Here is a 24,012-nt window from a genome sequence, read left to right as displayed (position 1 = left end):
CATCGTAGCAGCTGGCAAGGTGGCATGAGAAGGGCAGTGTTACTTACCTAGTTCCATTTAAACTTCTTTCCCATCATTAGCTTTGAATTAAAGTATAAGCCACCATGTTGCTCTCTGAAGACAGGGAGCAAAAAACAGCACGGATGACAGCATGTTCCATGTCACCTACTACTAAATAGCATGTTGGCACCTAGAAATATTTGATGGTAACTCATTCAGTAGCAAAGGACTCAATAAAGAGCAACATTATAGGATGAGAAGTTCAATGCACTCTACAATGGAGCATACACTCCTGCTCCATCATAAAGGACTTTACCCATTAGGATTGGTGAAAGGATGAAATAATCTCATTCTAGGATACAAAATACAAAAGGATAAAATAATCTCATTCTAGGATACAATATAACTGCACGAGATATGAACAAGAAAAAATCTGATCCAGGTACCTGTCTCCGAGTTCTTCCAACAATAAGCAGAGGCATAACATTATCATGACTCAGCTTGCTGGAATAAGCCCATATTTATCTTTTGATCTCTGCCTGCAACAGTAGGTATGATGCCAAATGGGGTTGTATCAAGAACTGCAATTGTTCTTGGAAACTGCTCACTGCAGATTATCCAGAAAAGTTGACGCCAATCTATTCCATTCCCCTTCAGAGACATGCATTTCCTGAGATTACTGTACTCCCAAGAGATCATTCCATCAACATCAAGTGTGTCTTCTGAATGGCACTCAAATAGTTCCAAGACTCCCAGATTGCAGGAAAGCCATGTATGGATGTGGCCTTAATATTTCAGGATAGTGTATTTATCAAAAATATGCCTCAAAACAGTGATATGGGTTCATACAGGAAGAGGTCCTTAATGATTATGAAGTACTAACAACAGAATCCAAAGACTGCTTCATTCCCACCCCAAATATTTTTTTGTATGTTGAGCCAATAAGAGAACATAGCCAAGCTGTAGGGATCAGACACTACTGTGATCCATATATAACAATTCAGGTTTCTGATAACTATCCTTTAGGGCAGAGGTGCTATATAAAAAGCCCAACAGAGACAGAAAAAAATAATAGTTGTAAGTTAAAAAAAATATAAGTTTTAGGTTTATTGAAAATTAAATATTAGCAAAAGCAAGAGTTTTACAAAATGATTTCACATACAAGTCAGACAGTCACAAACTGAAAACTACAAAAGTACCTATTGGCAAGCAGAATGCTAACCTTTGCATTGCTGTGTAATAGCGATATGAATAAGGCATGGAAGTCCTATTTGCACCAAATGTTTTTGAACTTTCAAAAACTAGTTAGACCCTTAACTTTTGTAGCAAATGCTTCAGTAGTTCCCAAACTTTCATGAGTTGCCTAGAAGGGTATGGTGAGTGAGCTGCAGCTGACTCATGGAGCAAAGAGAAGCAGTCACTGATAGTATTTTCAAATCTGCTCATTTGTCAGAGAATTTTAGGAATCACTGTTGTATGCTTAGTGCATTGAATCATATTTTTGTTATGTATTGGAAAGACTAGTGCTCAAAGTAACCACTCCAAAGAGTCATCTAGTAGTCATCTGTATCTAATCCAGTCTTTCACAATGCACAGTTATAGGTAATGTCTTCACAGTTTCAATAACTTCTTGACCAACCTATTTTTCAATTGTTCTTTAACATGGCTCCAAATTCATACAATCGTTTTTATTTTGAAAGTATGCAAGAAAGTTAACTTGTGCCATATTTATAGTTAAGACACTCACAAAACAAGTTTTTTATAGCAACATTCAATACTACGTTTTAAATACTTTGTGCAAATAGCAACAGGGCGCTGTATCAGAGGCAAGTTCTGATTTGCAAGATTTTGAATGCATCCTTAATATTGTAAACTTGGACATTTTTAAATCTTGCACTTTCCAATGCTTCATAACTAATCAGTGGAAATACACCACAGGATGATACATTCTCACTTGTTTATAGTGCAAATAAAGTAGAATTTTCCCATAGTTTTTTCCGGATTTAATTTTTCTGTGTGCAATTTTAGTGGTGCCCTTCAAGTTGAGGGGACCCATGTGAAGAACTGATTAATAAAGGAAGGAAGAAAGCAGTTCTCATACAGTTCTCAGACCAGTACTAAAAGTGCAAATGCTGCAAGAACTCCAGCTGTAGTTACAGCTAGAATAGGGTATTGTTTCAGTTAGATCTGGATAGTCATTTGGACTGGTTTCTAGAGAAATACATCAATATATCTTGAATTTTTATTAGTCGTTCTCTCAAAGATCTCATAGACAGCACAGAAAGCTGGTATCTAGGGTCCACAGGCAGGACAGCTAGAAGCCACCAACACCATGCGGGTCCATTAGCCATTTCCTAAAAATAAGGAACAAAAAATTAGAATGTACTAATGGTAACAAATGGCTTACAACACAGATGTGAAATGAGCAGGTTCTAGAGATCAAAATACATTGTTTCATTTTCCATTGCCATTATCAACCCCCAGGTCCTAGGAATTCAAGATTTCCTGATAATGTAAAATGAGGTGGTTTTATTAGCTAGCTTACACAAAACCAACTTTCAGCAGTAATCTCGATCTGAAGTTTTAAATATTGTCTTCTCTGTCTGTGATTGAAAGTGTTTGCCCTAAGGCAGCTGTGTCTTACAGCACAAGATCAAGATGGCAAGTGTATCCCTGCTGTAAATTTCACTACCATTACAGTATAAACAGGTTGACACTATCCATCAGATGTTTTAGTAGAAATGTCTTGGACATCTCAAAGCCGCTCGGCAATGCAAAGCTTCAGTCTGCCTGTGCTGACAGCCACTGCGACAACAGCACTTGTCCATCCCACTAGGGACATGCAGCTTTGTCAGCTGTGTTGCCTATTGCCGCAGAAAGTGAACAGCCTCAAAATAGTGTTGAGAAAGATTTATTCCTTAAGTGTAAATAGAATAATATTCTAGAGGAAGGAGTTCAAGAACTGGCTTTTTAAAAGCCTGGTTTCATTGTCCGACACAACCACATATTTAAAATACACACTCGGCTTTTATTAATTGGCACCATCTTGGCTTCATTCTCTTTTAGCTGCTGTCCATTTTTTTGCCTAATGATTACCACCGCCACATCAGTTACTCTACCAATCTTTCTACTGCTTCCTTTACTAACAAAGCAACCCATATCATGCCAATAATTGCTAGAGAGATACGGTATGGTGTCTGAATACCTGTATGTTTCCTTCCCTCTCTGGCATTGGACCAAAGTGCTGAAGTATTTGGCTACGAAATTTGTTTCTTAAGCTTTGGAACCAACTGCAAGCTTGGCTATATACAAAATTATGGAGCACTCCAAGTTTCTTCATCTCACCTTCATCTTCAACCTATGAATGAAGAAAGTGCAGTATAGTCACAAAACAAAACAATGCAGCTGTATATGTGAAGACTTTCATAGCTAATTTGCATAAAAAGCAAAAAATTGTAAGTCTGAGTTCAGTCTATATTTAAAGAGAATGGGAAAAATTCAGTGCTGAAGTAGGTCATCAAAATATTGCCATCAACAGCAAAGCATCTCACACAAAAAACTAGATTGGGTCAATAATTCAAACCATGTTTTGGGGTATCAGCTCCTAGGCCCAAGCCTCCCCCCCCCCACTGCCTTCATGCATGGGCTTAAGAAATTACTGCCTTAAATAATCAATCAATCAATCCAAATGAGAGCCATTACATCTAAACAAGTTATGGTTCCTGGATGCCTCTCAAACTACGATCAAACAGTGGTCTGCAACCCTATTTGGGAGAGTAAGATGAAAGCATAGCATGTTTGTTTGGGTAAAATGGCAAACAGGAAAACAGACCAGAAAACAACATATTAAGCTGTGCATAGAAAAGAATGGAGAACTTTTGAACCTGTGATTTTTCAAAGCTATAGCCTGGAGGATTGTCCAAATAAGCCAGGTCTTTCATATTCAGAGTTCCATGTGTAAGGTAAAACACAGAGTTCTCATGAAAGTTCATGAGCTCCAATGTCAAAAGCAACTCTCCATGCGTACAAGGGATGCTTGCACCTAAACAGCACTTTCAAGATGAAAGCTCTTATATTTGAATGAGATCAATAGTGTTTTAAAACACATTTAATCTAACCTAAAACTATAACCTTCAACACATATGCTTAAAGTGGCAGCTTGACAATAACCCTTTCTTCACATATCCAAAAGTACTCAAATGGCAAGACCACCTGTCTCATTTGATGTGTGTTCCTTTCAACATTAAAGTTACAAATTGGTTGGGCTGCGAGGAGAAAAAATCCTCCATAGCCAGAATCAACCACACGGAAGTAGAGCAGAAAAGCAAGTTTTTTGAGCAGAAGTGGACATCTGCTCCCTAATTTTTATTTTTGCAACGCTAATCTAAAACACGTCTTCACCTAAAATGTGGAATTAAAACCTCTTACCATGCGTTGTAAATTGCAAGTTTCCATTCTAATTAACAAGGGGATGCTAAATGCACATGCTTTATATACAAAGTAGCTTTACATTTGAACAAGTAGGCTATAATCTGTATATCTGTATATGTTTAGAAAATGCATTATTAAAATCCTGTTTTAAGCAGTAAGTGAATGTGAAATCCAATACCTTTATATCTTCTAGATACTCAATGTCTGCAGTGTAGTAGCCATCCTTCATCCCTCTTTGCAGAACTCTGAATCTTCTTAATCCAACTGTATCAACAACAGACCGTCCATCTGGGAGATAGTCAAGGTTTCTAATGTACAGCATGCAGCCATAATCTGCAAAGCTAGAAAAAGAGGCACTGTGTCAGTATCCACTTCGGAAACACACACTCTCTCTCTCACTCTCTCTCTCTATATATATATATTTAAAAACTGTGGAACACATACATACCCATTTTTAGGGTCACTGATACACATCCCAAATTGTTTTGTCCCTGTTTCCACACTCCTTCGAATCATCAGTCGATACCTTGGCTCAAACACATGGAGGGGGCAAGGCACAGTTGGATAGGCCATAGTGCAAACGAAGATTGGAACATTCTTAGTCAAGCTGAAGACAAAATACGAAAAATATATAATAGTATTTTTAAAACCTACATTGCCCGAACAGTTCTCTTTTGATACAGGGAAATACATATACTCTCTTAACCTCTTATAAAAGCTAAAGGCCTGAAATCAGTAGGAATGAAGATGTATACAATATGAAGAGAAATAAAGCTTAAGACTCAGTGCTTTTTTCTAAAAAAATGTTTAAAGGTACTATCATTTTGACTCAAGAAAATCATCATTTCATAGTTCAAGTCAGGGAAAATAAATACAGTAAATGGACAAAAGTACAAAGATTCACAAAATGCTTGGGGATATGTGCCCCCCCCCCGAAAAAAGCACTGTTAAGACATGTAAATAATTTAATTCAAGTTCTTTTAAGTCATCCAAATGGAATGTGGATATTCAATTAGCATAAAAAAATTCTCTCATCTGTTTCTGTCGCGATTCTAAACCGAAGTACTATATTATTATTATTATTATTAGTAGTAGTAGTAGTAGTAGTAGTAGTAGTAGTAGTATTTCATAAAATTTAGACACCACTGATTGTGAAAAACCTTAAGGTGGCTTACAAAAGATAATTCAGTAATATAGTAAAAAAAACACAACCCTACTTTAGAATGACCTCAAGTTTCTAAACAACAGCAAAAAGCAACAGGAAGGAAAGATTTTTACTAACATCTATGTGATGATATGCCAACCATGTATAAAAAGGAGGTAGAATATGATTTAGAAAGGGAAGTGTATGGGCAGGATGTGCTGGACCCTTCCCACCAGGTGTTCTCTCTCCATCCCTCGAGCCAGAATCCAATACTAGAAGCAAATCTGTCTGTGACACCAGAGGACAGACAACAAAGAGGTAAGCCATGGACAGGGAGAGACTCCACATCCCCTGCTCTATGCATACCTTTTGCTCTTAAAATCAAGCCCCCAGTCCTTGCTCTATACATAATTAGAACAGATCTGTATTTAAAAATAAAAAATACGCCATTATTATGTAGTGCTTGGGCCTGAGATATTGCGACCTGGCTATAAAGTTCACTGATTCTTTTGAATCATTGCTGTGAGGTTAACACATGATGTTGAGCTCCTTTAGAGGAACTGTTGCAAGAAAAAGCAGGACGAACCACCTGCACTTGAAAGCGTCAAACAGGTCAGTGTACCTGCTTGTACCAAATTCATGTTATTCTGTTTGCTCTCTTCAGTGAGGTGATTCAGTAACAAATCCATCTAGTAGAAGTAGACTGAGACTACACTTCAAAAAATGAGGTAAATAAAAACATAGCTGAGGGAAGAAAGCTTTTCAAAAGCAGGCACAACTGAAAAGGTTTACTACTTGTTCCTAAACTTGTTAATAACTCAGTTTATAAACTTACCTGGAGTATTCAGCTGTTTCTTCATCATTAATTCTTCTTCTCTCTGATAGCTCAGCAGGTAAATACTTTACTATTAGTTCTTCCAGCAGCTGTGTAATTCTATATTGTCTACTTGCCAAATACTAGAAGTAAAAATAAAATCTTAAGTCATTATAGCTTAATTACTGCAAAGATGCTAATCCAAATTATTTTATACTAGCCTTCAATTTCTATTTATCAAGCAGAAAACAGGGTGATACAACAATCCTGCGTTGACCACTTTGTTTCCCTTGAACACAGTTTTTACTTTAGAACTCCTCAAATTTTCTTTCAACAGAGCTTTTACTAGGGTTAATTAACATGATAATTAGTCAATTCAATCAATTAAAAAGTTATGCCTCAATCAAAATTTTGGCCCAATATACGGCCATCCAGTGCAACAACCTGTTTGTAGCATAAACCTCACAATGCACACTTAAGGTTTCACTTTCTGGCTCTGCCCTTCAGCTAGCTCAACCAAAAGTGACAGTTAAGAGAGACCATTTTTTCTTCTGCAAGGTAGGCAATGCCATTTCTCCAGGAAGGCTAAGAAGAGAGGCAGCATCAGTTCATTCTGTATGTAATTGTTGGCTGTTGCTGGGAACATATGCTGCCACTCATTTGGGTTAGGCAACCATGCTGTGATCAAGCAAGACTGTTCTTGTGTTCATTATTGTGGACAGGCGAACTTTATAAAGAAAAGTGAAGTATACATTTTTAAATCACACTCAAATCAGCTACCTGGCTTCTGATGGACATAGGAAAAGGGAAGTTTAGAGAAGTTATAATGTTTAATGTTTTATTGTGCTTTTACTATTCTGCTGGGTGCTTTTACTATTCAGAGTGACTAGGGAAACCCAGCCAGATGGGCGGGGTATAAATAATAAAATTGTTGTTGTTTGCCTTTCTCTCTCTGGCAGCTGACATCAGTGTACAGGGTTTTTTGTGTTGCCATTTAGATGTTGCCTTTCTATGATAAAGTCATAGTTAAGGCAGTTTACAAATAAAAATATAAATCACATATACTACCACGTGCACTCACTTTCTATGGCTAATAAAATGTATTATTCTTGAGCAAAACTTAGCAGCCCTAATTCCTACTGATGATACTTTGAAGAAAATAAGCTTCTGAAACTGGAATACTGAAAACCATTTCCATTGCAGAAAAACATCCGAACAAAAACTTAGCTTCCACCAAGTTTTTATTTAATGGTATATATTCTGTATTACAAATACTTGTTTTAGAAGTCAGCAATGTTGTGTATGGTAAATATTGTTACCTCTTTTAAGCTTTCTTTACAGAGAGGACACTGAGGAGAATGGTCCAAACATCGTTCTAAACAATTCTTACAGAAAGTATGGCCACAGGGTGTTGTCACAGGTTGAAAGAAAAGCCTGAAAAAAAAATTCAAGAAGTTAATCATGCTACAGTCACTTTAGTGACAAACATTAAAACAAGTAAATTAAGCCAAGTCAGAACAAAACAACCATTTGGATGCTTTTATCTTGTAACCACCTTGGCTATTGTAGGCTTAGCATAATTAAGAAATAAGATAGATCTGTTATTCCTCCTAGCAGACATTTAGCATTAGTGACAATGCATGTTCATTAGACTTCCAAGAAGACAGTCCTCTATGAAATGTCTGTGTGGTAGAAGTGTTGAAGAGCAGCTTTCAATATGTTCCATACATGCATCCCCCAAGATGCAAAAAAGTGCCAAATAAATATAGCAAATGTCATGGCATCATGTCTTGGGCAGTCAGATGCAAACCAATTGCACAGAACCTGTAGGCTTGACAAGAAGTTGCCAAAACTGTACTTCTGTCAATATTAGGGGCCATTTGGTTAAACCCTAACTCTCTTGCAGACATTCCCTTATGTCTATGAAACAACACATTACTGCCAAAGAGAAATATCTGTGAGCCTTCCCCATGTGTACCAACCTGAATGAGTGAAGAGTTCACTCATTGGCACTAGCCAAAAATGCACAACTGACATTAATACTATCATTGGTAATACGTTTACCAATTATTCCCAAACATTTTAACTTATGGGACTGATGGAACATTGCTATCTTGTCAGACCACTTACTAATTTTAATGCTTGTTGTAGGAATTGTAATGTACTGTGTTACATGCAGTATTATTTTAATTGCTTTTGTTATTGGTTTTCCAAAGACATGCCACAGACCACTTGAATTAAGTTCATGGATCACTGGTTGTCTAAGGACCACAGTTTGGGAGCTAAAAGGCTGGCACATGTAGCAAAACACGAACATTGTGCTTCTCTCTTTGCACAGCATGGAGCAATTTGCACACAGAAGCAATTTCCAGCAGCTTTAGAGCAAGAATCTTAACATAAAAGCTGCCCTAAGATGGAGAAGAGATCAAAGACAAAGCTGATCAAATGGGTAATAAAAAGGTTGATTAAAGAAACCACTGTATTACCTCATACACAATGAACACTCAAAGTCTGAAACATCAATCAAATCCTCTGGAACTGGTCCATGATTGAATGGAAAGGTGGCATCCCTTTTTGTAGTTTCTAAATAAACAATACAGGATATTATCAAAGCATGAAATACTGAATTTATGAGACATCAATATGCACGACTAAATAGTTACCTCCTTGTTTTTTATGTTTATTCCTTCCATCTTCAATAACTTTAACATCTTGTTCTGAAAGGGACCACTTTCTTTTTAATAAAGCACCTTTATCTTGGCTGGAAAGCAGAGGTTCAGAAGAAACCCTTTTTAATCCATCGTCTTTGGCATTAGTTTCTGTTGAGTGGAGAGAATGGGCAGACTGTGCACGATGCAGGCTTCCTCCAACAGGCTCTTGCATTTCTAAATCCTACCAAAAAAACAGTGGGTGGGGGGAATGGAATCTTTATCAAATTTCAGATAAATTGGCAACAATATCCGCCAGCAGAATCACAATTTTTTAGGTAAACCCTCCTTTGTTATTCAGAACAGGGATATTTTCCAGTGCAAAGGGCCACCTTGAAATTTCTGTGGACTACTTCAGATGTTTCACATTATTAGTATGATTTGCAGGGAACTAATAATATCTGGTCCTAGCTGAATATTAGCTGCCATTCTGTATTTCTAAAATTCTACTTCCACTCTCACTTATGAAACTAGGCACATCATTAGATGGAACCTTACCATGTCACAACTTCCGTGTGTGAATGCAGACCTGGGAGTATAAAAAGCAATATCCTAAAAATACAGACTTGCACAACATTCTATTGTGCTGAAATAGAACCTCAGGAGTCCCTAGACACAAAGAACTGTTTGGAATCCAGAACTCAAGCAAACTTAAAATTCTGGCTCTAAACTGCTTCATTGTTTGCTTAACTTGCACCGCTAAACAACTCTGACTGTGGGAGCAGAAGCACATACAGGAAAAGCTTTATTTTAAAAAAGTATTGCTTCACAATTGTTATTTTAAAAACCATTCCCATAATTTTCATTAGCATATCAATAACATTCTCTCTACAATGTTGAACATTTTTCTAGCTTCTTTCCACATTCCCTATCAACCCTGAAATTTCAAAATTATATGGCATCAAACTAGAATAAGATGAAACAAAAAGCAAGTCAACAGCACAACCTACATATTGTGCATAGCAACGTTTGAAATATCATGTGTGGAAAAAAATAATCATTACTTACTGGCTCTGAACTGTGCTGTAAATTTTCACAAGACTCTTCCATTTCAGAACCATGTATAAATGGTTTACTTCGAACATGCGAAGAATTCATAGCAGATTCCTTCAGACTCTTTCTCACACTTTCTGGTGATAACAAATCACACAGCATCTGTGTAATGGACAATATTAAGGAATAAGCCAGCTATTACTAAAATTTTGTAAATCCAATCATCCCAGTCTTCTAACTTTTTAACATACTACAGTGAACCAGCTGAGCTTTTTAAGTAGTTCACCAGGCTTCAGATCTCTGGAAAAATTTACTGTAATGCAAGTTTTGTTTTCTACGTGAACATTGGTAACTTCCTCTTCACAGGAAGTAACTACATTTGAAAAGTATTAGAACTGAAAGCAAAAATTAAGCATTGCTTTAAAATATATAAATACCTTCTCAACTTCTAGTTTTGCTGGAATAAATTCTTCATCAAGGGCTAGGCAGTGAAGAAGGAGCTGTAAGGCATCATCTTTAGACCCAGCATTATTAAGTATTCTTGCTTTCCGAAAGTAGACCTAAAAAAACAGTGATTCAAAGGTATTTCAATGTTAATCATTTGGTTTGCATCACAGAAAGATTTAGAAGCCTGAGTCTAAGCATATTTCCTTTGAAGTTAGCCCCACTGGGTACAATAGAGCTTTTGCTTCCTGTAGCTATATATGCCACTGAATTATTTGATTGGGATCTTACAAGTTGCTATAGAAGAAAGCCTCAGTGAAACCGATAGAACCTACAATGGCACTAATGGTTTTAAGAGTTAGTGTAATACCTGATGTTATGCAATGAGACACAATAACAGCAGAGAACTCAAACAAAAGGATGGCACATCCTATGCATTCTACCATCACTACTTCCTCCAGTCCATAGAACCAATTGGAATAAACAGTATACAGGCATAACACACTCCATTCACTTCTTTCAGACCTTGTTTCACCCTTTCATACTTAGCACTCATCCACACTTCTGTTTATCCTGTGCCTAGAAAGCAAATGCTTATCCCATGCTTTCTAGGGACAGGTCCGAGCTGTTTTGCATTTGCCCTGCTGCTTTCCCCTGGAAAACCCCCTCTTTAGTGATAAATCAGAACAAATGGCAATCCACGGAAAACCAGATTGCCATTTGCTCCGATTCAGCACTAAACTGCAGGTTTCCCCAAGGGAAAGCAACGGGTCAAACGTAAGAGTGAACAAGCCCTTAGTCTGCACCATATACGTACAGCTACTGTTGAAAAGCACCTGTTTGCACCATGCAAAATTGATTTATTCTTCCACAGTGTGAATGCAGTTTATATTCTTGTTTCATGCAAAATTATATGTACGTGCATGTGCACATAGAGAAAGCCAACCAACTGCAGAACCAGTTGCAGAACTGGGGGTGGAGGGATCATTTAACTCTTGACTTGAAGTGCTTATAATGAAGCTTAAACACTCCCGCCTTTTTATCTTGACAAAGCTTTTCAACGTCTGCACAATTGTGCTTGAAAACATAATTACAAACAGAACAGGGCTTCTGCTAGAAGTGTGCAGTACTATGCCTGCTGAAAGACTCAATCCACGTAGTGAACCTGATCCAAGGTGGGTCAAAACAGTAGTACTAGCACCATGCAAATGCATGGGGGAAAATAAGAAATGGTTCCCAAATGCATGCCTGGGATAAAGGTGGGTTTGGGTTTGAAAATGCTGCTGCAATTTCTAGCATCATGTTTTTGTATTTTTCATAATACAAGTACACTGTATGTGATATTCACTATCAGTCATACTTAAAAGTAAGACCACTGAAATCAATGGACTTTAGTTCATCAACTTTAATAAGTCAACTCCGTGGATTACTTAATAGGATATTATCTTAAGCATTTGCACTTTATAGACTTACCTCAGACCAATTTGGCATTTTAGCAGTAACAGCATTCAGGTCATCCAGGGCATATTTAAATTCTTGGAGGCCAGCATAGGATTCAGCTCTATAAACCTGTAGTATCAAATCACTAGGATCTAAAATAAAAACCAATGACTTTGTCATGTAGCTGAATAGAAACTGCTTATGTTTTTATAATCCAAAATACACATGCAGTGCAGACTTAGAAAGAGATATGCACCTATGGAAAATAACATTTTCCAAGAAGCCAGACACACACACACAAAAAAAGCTTTCTAAGTTTGAAGAGAAGTAGTTCATTATTTCATGCTGTTGATGTGGACAAGCTTGTTAGTAAAGATTTGTGACTTACTAAATGTTAAAATACCCTTGCAAATAAGGTGATAGTAAAGACCCTAATGCAATTAACCTAACTACAAGAACTATTTATATGCTTAGAGACCAATAAAAATATTTGAATGCTAGTCCAAAGCCCAAACTGAAGTTTAGGCTGGTTTTGTGGACCCAATGTGGTCTTAAAATCTGTATAGACATAGTTTGTAAGACAAGACCAGTCTTCCTTCACTCTTCTCCCAAGTTGGGTAGTCTGCAAATCCTTGAACCACCCTAGTCTATCGGATAAGCAAGGAAATATAGGACAAATAAATTAAAGAAATCCCTCAAAAAAGGACAGAATTCAGTGTTTTCTGTCTACTAGTGTTTTGGCACTGTATTTCAAGCCTCTATGCTTGCAACAGTAAAGTTTACTTAGGTGTGAAAGCAAAGATATTGACTGATTACAAGCTTAAAATGATAATATTGGCACGGCCAGAGTAGATGCAACATCGGTGAATTTGTAATCACATCTTCCACTGTGAAAACAAAATGAACTACTTGAAACCACACAGATTGTGGATATCACCTTGTCACATCTAGTTGCCTGTTTAACTCCCTTAGAGCTTGACAGTTCAAGACGACAACACTACTTTTGTGCAAGATGTCAACTTTTTGGTTTCTAACCCTTAAATTCCAACAGTCTGAAATACCTCAAGAGTTTTAGACGCTGACTGGATATGGTCTCAGTTTTCCAAACATCTTATGACACATTTTAATCATGCCCCAAAGTGCATCTAGGCACATCATGTAATTATGAAAGTAGATCAACTGCTTCCAAGTTTCTCTTTTCTTTGATTATGTGGGCAAGGTACTGAGTAAACACACTTTATGATTATTATTTTATATTAATGTATGCTTTTTCTAATTACTGTGGAATGAGTTATAATAACATTTTTAAATCTAGGAGGCAAACATACCACCAAGGTGGCATATTAAAAAATATTTAATTGCTATACCCCTGCTCCCTGTATGTGTGTAAATAACTCCTAACTTAACTCTCCAAAAAGAATTATCCCATTTTCATAAAGGATTAAGCCCCAATTCTGGGATGCCTTCCTTTCTGTGACTTACAAATTCAATTCCAAAAAATTATTATTACTAAAATTAATATGCCACACCAGTGTTTAATAGCTAGTTTGCACATACTGAAAGGGGCCAACACAGATCATATAACAAGGAAACTAACCCCACTTTGAGGTTGCACAACTGAGTGGCACACACAGTCTAAAAGATCAGCTCATTGCTAAGACCCGCAACATACTGTAGATACTGCCCTATATGTATATTCAAAGTTGCGCAAGTGTCCTCTCATGTGATTAGATTTCAGCTTCCTCTCTGCCCCTTAACAGCTCCGCAAATCTGCTCCAAAGGGTCCCATAACCCTCTAGAAAATATTGGGTGGGGTGGTTTTTAGGGTGGGAAAGAGACTACAAGGAAAAAGAAAAGAAGCCCCTGAGTCATACAGTAGCATTTTCATGAGGTACTGGCTGGAAGCAGACAAGTTTACAACATTAGCACGATGAACTTCAGGCACTAGACAGGCCAAGAACCTAAACATCAGAAATTCAACTCCATGCTGAACTAGAGCATAAAAGTTGCTAGTTTTGCCTATAGCAATACAGTAATTAATGCTGGTATCTAGCATTACCCATCCTGTGTATTCATATGCATCTGAATGGACAGTGAGACACTCTTGTAGTACACAACAAGACCAAAAACAACTCAAACAAGTCCAGCTGAAGTCCTTTCTAATTCTTTATGGCTGTTTATAGCTCCATTATATCAGATGCCCCACATACTACTCAGACACTTCTGCTGATCAAGTCACATGCTGGAGATTAGGAACTGAATCTAAGGTCATATAAATACGGCACAATAGGCCACTTCCCAAATTTAGCCTAGCCTACTGGATGAAAGCATCAAGAGTAAGACTTCTGCACTAGGCCTTGAGGTTCACTCCCATATTCTGACTCGAAATTAAGGACATGTGGTGCACTATGCAAACCTCTAACTCTGCAAAGTTTCTGTCTCAAAGCAAAATAAACATTTCATTCCCTGTAACTATCCTTCCAACACACCCATTTTTATTTCTGGCAAATGTCCTTGGTCTGATGTGTAGTAAAAGAAGAATATTACAGTCTCTTGAACAAATTAGACAATTTTTAAACAATGATAAAACTTCCATCAGAAAGTAGTACTAACATATTTGGATTAGGCTTTCAAGTTAGAAACTAGGAAGCCCAATGATTTTAGCTGGTCATTGCTCTGCATCTCAAAAGTAAGATACCAGGACCACAGAAGCACAAGTGCAAGATGGAATATAGTGTTCTCAAAGAATGAGAATTTAGACGCCTATTATGATTTGAACAGGCAGAAAACCAGAATAGTTACAAAAGGTCACAATCACCAAGCCCAGATTCAACATCTTTCAGAGATATAAAAGCATACACACAATTAAATTTTCCTTAGTTTATTTCATACAGTGTTACAAGTAGTACTCAATATTGAACATCCTGTGAAGTGCTCCCAGAATATTAACCTAGTCATATCTCTAGACCTCCCCATACAAGTATTTTCTAAACGAGTAATCCAAGATGGCGTCGTTGTTAGTAGTAGCGTTGACTTGAACTCCGCATCAGTTGATGCTGTTTTTATTATTTTCATCAGTTTTTACTAGCTTTTTAATCAGTTTTTATTAGCTTTTATCAGCCTCAGTACTTTATTTTTGTTAGTTGGCAGCTATTAATTTACAAAGCTTAGGTCAAGGGCCTGAGTTACAGAAAGTCTGGAAAGCTCCGGAGAATGCCCTAATTAGCTCCAGCTCAGCAGGAGTGGAGATTAGACGCCCTATCGTGGGTAGACGCCGAGCTTCCTGATTTACAGCAGAAGCTGCCCTGATTTACAGCGGCTCTATCCCTGGGAAATGCCTAGGAAAAAGAAACGACCGGCCTCATCTCCAGAAGGGAGCCCACAGAAGAGCAAGCAGAGCAAAATGGACGATTTCGTAAAAGCACAGAACTCAGAACCTACCACACCAAATAGAATTCATTCCCAGGTAGGTGGAGATGCTTTAATGGGTGGAGATCACCCAGGGGAGAATGCTGAGATGAGCGCCCATGAATTATCCCATGAATTACCATCTGAGGGGGCACCGATCTATGCAGAAATACTCGCGGACCACTGTCTGCTGACTGCAAGAACAGTGGAGGAAATTAACACCAAATTAGAAAAGGTAACGTCTCTCCTGACGGAGTTGGTGCTCCTGGCAGCCAAAAACAGCCCACTCAGTACTAAAGAGACCGACCATAGCATTGCCCTCCCTATAGACCATCATGTACAGGGGTGCAACCGGTCTGGACTTGATAACCGAGAGACTACAAATACTAAAAACAACAAAAGCGAAAGTAGGGACCTGATCCTACAAAGTACTCAAGTAGCTCTGGATATATATCCTTTTAATGGTATGCTGCCTTACTGGAAATCAATTGACAGTGTGAAGAGAAACTTTAAGCTTTTACTAAATATCCATTGCAACACTCTGATCGCGATAAACTTGCTTTGCACGGACCCCCAGCACACTAGACTCATGCTGACATTTTCTGACTCAGCTACCCCTAAAATGCTACTGAAATATAGGGCCATTTTACAGGACTATAATATTGTTTTGAGGCGTGTTTTTAAAGACACAGAACGAAAACAACTACTGCCAAACTTGTTGTATAGCCGGACCAACCCCAAGCGATCAGCACCCTCTCTGCCGAAGAGCTTTTGCCATAGGGCCATGATTCATTCGGAAGGGCCGTCAAAGATGAATATGTGCGGTGAACCCAGCTGCAACACTCACTTGGAGAGGAAAACATCAGACCAAAAAGGTCAAACACACAAAGAATGCGAGCCCAACCTAGATAATTCAAAGATAGGACTCTCTATTACGCCTTTGGCAGATCCAGAATTTCACCACCCTCTATCCCAACTGGAATCTGATCAGGCAATGCCAAGTGACGACCCTCCCAAGGGAAATGGGACACATAGAAAGCCAGAGAAAGATTTAATTATCTTTGACGAAGACCCCCCGATGGCACCAGCAATTCAAATAACACCGTCGATGCCGGGAAATCAGGAAAATGCTGCAAATCAACCCCAAGAACAACAACACCGTGCATATCCTAAGAACGGTTGCATCATTCCCGAACCAGTGGGAGAGCTGATAACAATTTCCCCACCACAATGAAGCCAAGCCAGTTATGGAACGAGCAGCTTTAACATTATCTCATGGAACATAGCGGGTTGGGCTAACAAACATGGGGATGAGCCATTTCGTGAATATATAACGGGTTTTGACATAATAATGCTGCAGGAAACTTGGGCAACTGATAACATAGCTCTCGACGGTTATGACGTCTACGAAATCAAGGCCTCTAAACCGCTTGGAAGGGGACGACCGAGGGGGGGCCTAGTAACTCTGGTTTCCACTCAATTGGCGTCACAAGTTATTGAGTGCTCAGTTTTCGAGCAGCTGGCACTGGGGATCACCTTGCATATGGAATCCAAGAGTATTATTCTTGTTTCAGCGTATATTCCACCATATACAGTGCAAACACAGATAGAGAGCACGTGGCGTAAACTCCATAGTTTCCTTTATTCCCTACAAATTAGGTACCCTGGCTCGCCATTTTACCTAATGGGAGATATGAATGCCAGAATAGGTTCAAATGATGATAGCCTGGAGATAAAATTCCCAATATTAAGAGATCTAAAGGAAAATAGCGCCCTCTTGCTAAACCCACCCCCACGTAGACATTCGAAAGATTGCCAAATCAACTATGCTGGATTCTGCCTGGCTTTTTTACAAATAAGTCTGGACCTGATCATTGCTAATGGGGCATTCCCCGGGGACAGAGAAGGCGAGTACACATTCATAAATACAAATGGAGCCAGCACAGTAGACTACTGTCTCACTAACAGACAGGCCTTCGAATCAATTAAAAAATTCACCATAGATAATAGGACTGAAAGTGACCACTTACCTCTTATCATCTCCACTACTGGCCAAAATTCAATTCAGCACTCTCACATAGAACATGAGGATATAGACAAAGCAAATGATCCAGCATTGCGTAGGAAAAAATGGACACCTGAGATAGCAATTGCAGTTGAGAATAGATTGAATTCACAAACTGCAATAAAGTTAAGATCAATCATAATAAACAATTCATCAATAGACTCCTCCCTGACAGCTTACGAAAATCTCATTGAGTCCTTGCAGGATGTGGTCTCGGTTAACATAAACTTAGCCGGCAAGCCACGCACTGCTAAAGGGCGCGGTTGGTTTGACCAAGAGTGCCGCACAAAGAAGGAAGCCTTAAGGAACGCCTATTTGGCCTATAGAAACGCTGGATTAAGCTACTTACCTCAATCTTATTTCAAAATCAAAAAAGAGTATAAAGCCCTTTTGGCCTCAAAAAAAAGGCAGTCCGAACAAAATTCCTGGTCCCTACTATTGAATGCCTCACTAAACAATGAAACTAAACTCTTTTGGCAACTGGTCTCCGACTCAATGAAAAATAGTTCCTCAGCCTCCAGCTGTGTCATTCCAGCTCAGGTTTGGGAGAACCACTTCAGAAATATATTTATGGAAAATCCAAACCTCCCTTCCAGCTTACAGGAGGATGACAGGGCAGAATTGTCACTGCTCCCTAATTGGAGGCCGGTTACTGTGGAGGAAGCCAATACATTAATTGGGAATCTGAAGAGTGGAAAGGCTCCGGGGAAAGACTTTATCCCAGCAGAGTTGATTACATCAAACCAGCACTGGTGGGCTCCGCTTCTGGCAGCACTCTTTACGGTAGTAAATAACTCGGGTAAGGTACCATATAGCTGGAAACATGCTATAGTAGTTCCAATCTTTAAGAGAGGCCACCCAAATGTACCTTCCAATTATAGGCCTATTAGCCTGCTGTCAATAATTGGGAAACTGTATGCCCATTTCCTCAGTAGCAAACTGACAACTTTTCTAAATGAACATAATATACTATCTGAAGCCCAGGCAGCTTTTCGTGAGAACCATTCAACAACAGACCACTGTCTAATGCTGTCCTTCCTAGCTGAGAAGTATACCAGACATCTACAGGGTAAACTCTTCGTGGCCTTTATGGACCTGAAATCAGCATTTGACTCCATCCCCAGATTCCAGCTATGGTCCAAATTGAGTCTGATTTTGCAGGACAAACGACTTCTCTTTCTTATAAAAGCCCTGTACAATGGAACCAAACTGCAGGTCCGATGCGGTCAACAGGGACAGCTATCAAACAGCATCGAGATGACTAGGGGGGTGAGACAGGGTTGTATTTTGGCCCCCACATTGTTTTGTCTATTCTTAAATGACCTAGAAGAGAACTTAATGGACCCAGATGGACACATTCCAAAAATAGGAATGAGAAGGACCCCTTTGTTGTTGTATGCTGATGACGCAGCCATCATCTCGCGTTCCAGGCCGGGCTTGAATTATCTGTTGAGGAAATTTTCTGATTACTGTTCTGGAAATGGTTTATCCATTAATTATGAAAAATCTAAAATCTTAGTCTTCGAAAGAAGATTCTCCCAGTCTAAATGGGTGCTGGATGGCCATAACCTTGAACAGGTAAAATACTTCAGTTACCTAGGGCTCACATTCCATCATACAGGATCTTGGAAGCACCATTGGCAAACCTCCCTTCAAAAGGCGGAGATTACAAAGCTAGCCATACAGAGATTCTTCTTCACAAAGGGCGGCAAATATGTTCCAGCAGCCTTAAGGGTTTTCAATGCAAAGCCCATTTCCCAACTCCTGTATGCAGCAAATGTCTGGCATAATGGGGACCTGCCAAAGCTAGATGGCTTTCAGGCAAAATTTATACGATCTCTGCTGCAGGTACCTAACTGCGTCCCCAACTCCGTACTTCTGTTGGAAGCTGGTGAATGCCCAATTTCAGCTAGAGCGTGGTGGGCTGCCCTAAGACATTGGCTCAGGATTTCAGTGTTTAATCTAGGGAAGGGTCTGTACCAACATTTGACCAATGAGGAATTTGTCAGCAAATGGCAGAAAACCATGGCTAAAAAAGCCACCTCTATTGGTCTGTCTCCCCCCCAACTGTATTACCTGGGCTATGAAGGCGCCCAAAAGGTTTTAAAGCAAAGATTATGGGACAATGCACACAGTGACCTGAGATCTCGGTCACACGCAGTCTGTAGTCCACTGGCAGCAGGAGTTCAATATGGGTATGTCTTTGAGTTAACATCTTACATCAAAAACCTGACAGTACCTAACTATCGAAGGCTTTTCACCAAAGCCAGACTGAATGTCTTCCCCTCTGCAGTGCTGGATGGTAGGTTGAGAGGAGTTCCCTACCAGGACAGACTTTGCTCGTGTGCCCAAGACATCGATTCCATAGGTCATATTTTGTTACATTGTGCGAAGTATGAGCAGGCCAGGGCTGAACTGATCCTACCCTTGCTGGTGCCTTTCCCGGGAAAGTCAGAGTCTCACTATGTCAGGTTTCTACTGGAAGACCGGACAAAAGCTAGAACGTTGGCAGTGGCAAAGTTTTTATCGGTGGTTGCAAGAACAAATGAGCCCTATATTCCAAACAAAGTGCTTGAGTAATCTGGAGGTAGGCTGTATGAACTCTGTATTGATTTGTAATGTTTTGTTGGTCTCTGGACCGTAATAAAGATTGTGTGTGTGTGTGTATTTTCTAAACAGTGTTGTGAAAGACTCAACACTCCCATCTGTGATGTCACCAGCATTATACAACCTTTTCCCCTTCCACGCCCCCATCTGCTTATGCAACTAGCCTGCCTCCTGCGAATTGTCTCAGTAACACTTTAGGAGACTGAAAATAGGCCTCTGGTAAAAGTGAATTCATCATGAGTAATTACTGGTCCTCAGTGTTACAGGTTTCACAGCCAAGCCTCTTCTGACCACCACCTCCCAAACACAGTTGCTAAGCCCAAGTGAATGAGTGCTTCTTCACCCATATCTGCATCCCTTCTTTTAGAAATACAGGTTTTTATTCAAGGTTCCTATTTTTATGTAATATACTCTGAAAATGGGTTCCAAAATTTAGAAGCTGAAACTTTTTTTACTACCTTTCAGAAAATGACAGTCCCATAGCACTTCATCAACTAACAAAGCTAATCCCATAGAATGCATCTTCAAAGATTCCTCTTTGCTTATACAGTGGTACCTCGGGTTAAGTACTTAATTCGTTCCGGAGGTCCCTTCTTAACCCGAAACTGTTCTTAACCTGAAGCACCACTTTAGCTAATGGGGCCTCCAGCTGCCGCCACGCCGCCAGAGCACGATTTCTGTTCTTATCCTGAAACAAAGTTCTTAACCTGAAGCACTATTTCTAGTTTAGCAGAGTCTGTAACCTGAAGCATATGTAACCTGAAGCGTATGTAACCCGAGGTACCACTGTACCTCTAAATGCCAGCTTTTGGAAACTCTGGAAAAGTTTACAGAAAGAGCATCAGAAAAACAAAACAAGCATTTTTACCTCCCTACAAAACAAAGGGTAACAGGAAACTCACAGCTCCAAGGTAGCCACTCTCTTCAGGTCACTCACAACAAAGCCTTTATCCACATTATGCAAAATAACCAACATGATACCTCAAACCCATAATGCCCCCTAGAAACCATCAGGGTTCACCTTAAGTACTCACTGAAAATGTAGAAGACAATCTGCAGTATGAGTTTCACTTGTGAAATTCTTGCAAAAAGCCAACTTTCTAGGAACTTCCAAAAGTCCTGCATACAGGTTGCCACCTTTGAGGGCCATGTTAAATTCGCAATCTGATGTGCACAATATTACTGGAAAACTAGCTACAGTTTCCAGCTGAAGTGTGCCGGGGCCTGTTTCACATACAGGAATCTGGATCACGCTTAGGTTATGCAACACTCACTTCCCGGCTGAATGCGTGACTTCAGCTCGCCCAGAAGTATTGCGTTAGGGCGATATGGAGCATCTGGCCTCTTTACGAAAAATGTCCTCTATGCTTGCAAGCCATTAAGTAACCGGCAAGCTTCTGGGTTGAAGCAAGCGTGCACACCTGTGCATACCTACATGCATGATCCCCACAGATTCCTTCACGGGACCGATTCCGATCGTCGGGAGCCCAGCACTAGGCACATTCGAGTTCGATCAGGCTCCCCAAAGCGCACGATTGTAGTCAAAGGGCCCTTTTTACCCCACAGGAACCCCCCCCTTTTCCCACCCACCCCGCTTCAGAGGCCCGAGCAGCGGCCGTGGCTCTTACCCTCTTCGAGGGCCTGGCTGGCGGCTTCGCTGGCTTCCCGCAGCTGCCCTTGCACGAGCATCTCTCCGAGGCGCCGCCAGGTGCGAGCCCTCTTGCACTCCTCCGGGAACCACTTCTCCGCCAGGTGTCCCAGGGCGACGGCGACGGGCGACGAAGCCAGCGGGTCCCCGCAGCGGCGGCAGCGGGCGCGGAGGTGCTCGTGGACGCAGCGGCGGCAGTAGGCGTGCCCGCACGGCGCCACCACCGGCTCGCCGAGGAAGCCCTCGCAGCCGGGGCAGCGGAAGAGCCCCGCCGCCGCCGCGGAGGAGCCGTCTTCCCGGCCGGCGGTCCCCTGCGGCGGCTGTTCCGCCGCCGCCGCGCTGCCTCCGCCGCCTTCCCTCGGCGCGTCGCCCGCTCTCTCGCCGCTCTGCCGGAGGCGGTAGTGCAGCACCAGGCAGTCCACCAGCGCGCCCAGGCGGCGGCGGGAGCTGGGCGAGCCCAGGCGCAGCGCCGCCGAGTAAGTCTCCAGAGCCTCTTTCAGGTGGTTGCCCAGCGCCAGGAGCTCCCCGCGACGGAGCAGGAGCTCCCGCTCCGAATGGGTGCCGCTGCCCCCCGGCTCTGGGGCCGACTCAGGAACCGGCGAAGACGCCATTTCCACTCCACGTCCGGCTCACCGGAGGGGGTGTGGCGCGCGACCCCCGAGCGCCGCCGCTTCTCTGAGGTAAAGCACCGACGACGGAGCCGGCTGGCGGTTGACGAGGCCGGGCGCGCGCGCGCAGCCCTCAACTCCCTCCTTCCTCCGACAGGCTTTTTCGGACGTTGTTGGCGGTTGAGCGCGCTCGCGGGAGGCTCCGCCCTCTTTTCAAGTCCCCTCAACCTCACCTCGCACTCTCCCCCCCCCAACCTTAAGGTCCGGATTCCATCTCTCCAACGTGCCCCGCCTCCGCGCCCCCCACCCCACCAACCTTCTCTCTCTTTCTCTGTAAGCGCGAGAGCGTCGCGGGCGACGCCAGGGCCTTACATAAAACGGAGCGTCATCCGGCTTTCCGCGCAAGGCTGACTTGCGATTGGCCGGCGGGCCGCCGCGAGGAGCGCGACAAAGGAAAGGGGCGGGGCGAGGAAATTATAAAACAAGGCCACGTGCTCGCGCTTGTTCCATAACTTTCCTTTGCCGGATGGCAGCGGTGAGGGGCGTGGCTGTCTGGAGGGATGGTCGGCCCTAATAGGGAAGGGGTGGGTCGTAGGAATTTAGCGCTCCTCCTCCTCCTTTTCTGCTGACTTCCTGAAGACTAGTTTGCATTCCCACGCGCAATGATCCGCTGACGCAGGGGTTGGGAACTGGGCTGTACACTATGCAAAAGCAGGGGGGAAATACCCGATGCCCCTTTTTTATTATTACTGTATTTTCCTTTACAGAGGTTTTGCAGCAGGAAAAGCTCAACCTGTAAGATTCCTCTTGCCACACACAAGAGCTCTGCCAGAAAATAGATGGCAGCTCGAGTTGTCCTCGGGAAGGGATGACATCCACATTTCTTTCTGACTCTCAATATTAGGGGGACAAATAAATAGGGAAGCTGAATTTGGACAGATTCGAAATTGGCAGAAGAAAGTACCTTTTGCACAACGTTTAGCTAAGCCACAGAATTTGCATTAGATTCGTGGAGAAAGAGGCTGGCAATGAAAATGTTCCATTCCCACTGCCTGGAGAGCCAGTGTGGTGTAGTGGTTAAGAGCGGTAGTCTCGTAATCTGGGAAAACCGGGTTCGCGTCCCCGCTCCTCCACATGCAGCTGCTAGTGGACTTGGGCTAGTCACACTTCTCTGAAGTCTCTCAGCCCCACTCATCTCACAGAGTGCTTGTTGTGGGGGAGGAAGGGAAAGGAGAATGTTAGCCGCTTTGAGACTCCTTAAAGGGAGTGAAAGGCGGGATATCAAATCCAAACTCCTCCTCTTCTTCTTCTTCTTGAAGCAATACTAGCCACTGATGATTTTTGTACTAAGATCTGTCTAGTTGGCTTCCTGTGAGCATCTGATTGGCCACTGTGGGAACATGGTGCCCTGACTTGATGGGCCCTTGACCTCATCCAGCATGGCTTTTCATATGTTCTAAAACTTTTGAAAAAACAAAAGGCTAAACAACCAGAAAGTTTGTTTTTAGCAAGTATCAAAAACATTTTTGTCTGTTATTTGTGTTTGCCGGTAACTCTAGCTATACCTTCAAACCCTTAAAAACAAAAAACAAACTTTTTTTTTTACACTTAACTGTTTAGGCTTGCCATAGAACAAAAATAGTGTGAACCAAGGATTGACACACCCAGCCAAGCCCAGTGTCCTCTCCTGCACCATAATGGT

The 24,012-nt window shown here is 41.3% G+C and overlaps 1 protein-coding gene across 1 annotated transcript; it reads right to left on the bottom strand.

Moving 5' to 3' along the window:
• Positions 1 to 1,075: 1,075 nt before the first annotated feature.
• LONRF1 (LON peptidase N-terminal domain and ring finger 1) lies at positions 1,076 to 22,543 on the bottom strand. The gene is made up of 12 exons (XM_081208850.1): positions 21,683 to 22,543; positions 12,008 to 12,126; positions 10,528 to 10,650; positions 10,106 to 10,252; positions 9,053 to 9,281; positions 8,876 to 8,972; positions 7,709 to 7,823; positions 6,411 to 6,532; positions 4,880 to 5,038; positions 4,610 to 4,772; positions 3,206 to 3,358; positions 1,076 to 2,354 (listed from the first exon to the last, which is right to left on the bottom strand). Exons 1-12 carry the CDS (start codon positions 22,311 to 22,313, stop codon positions 2,196 to 2,198), a joined length of 2,217 nt encoding a protein of 738 aa, XP_081064976.1. The 5' UTR covers positions 22,314 to 22,543; the 3' UTR covers positions 1,076 to 2,195.
• Positions 22,544 to 24,012: the final 1,469 nt, after the last annotated feature.

The sequence above is a fragment of the Podarcis bocagei genome, assembly GCF_964188305.1.
Source record: "Podarcis bocagei genome assembly, chromosome: 9".
Lineage (NCBI taxonomy): Eukaryota > Metazoa > Chordata > Lepidosauria > Squamata > Lacertidae > Podarcis > Podarcis bocagei.
The sequence above is the reverse complement of the archived record's forward strand: the minus strand, read 5'-3'. Positions and strand labels throughout refer to the sequence as shown.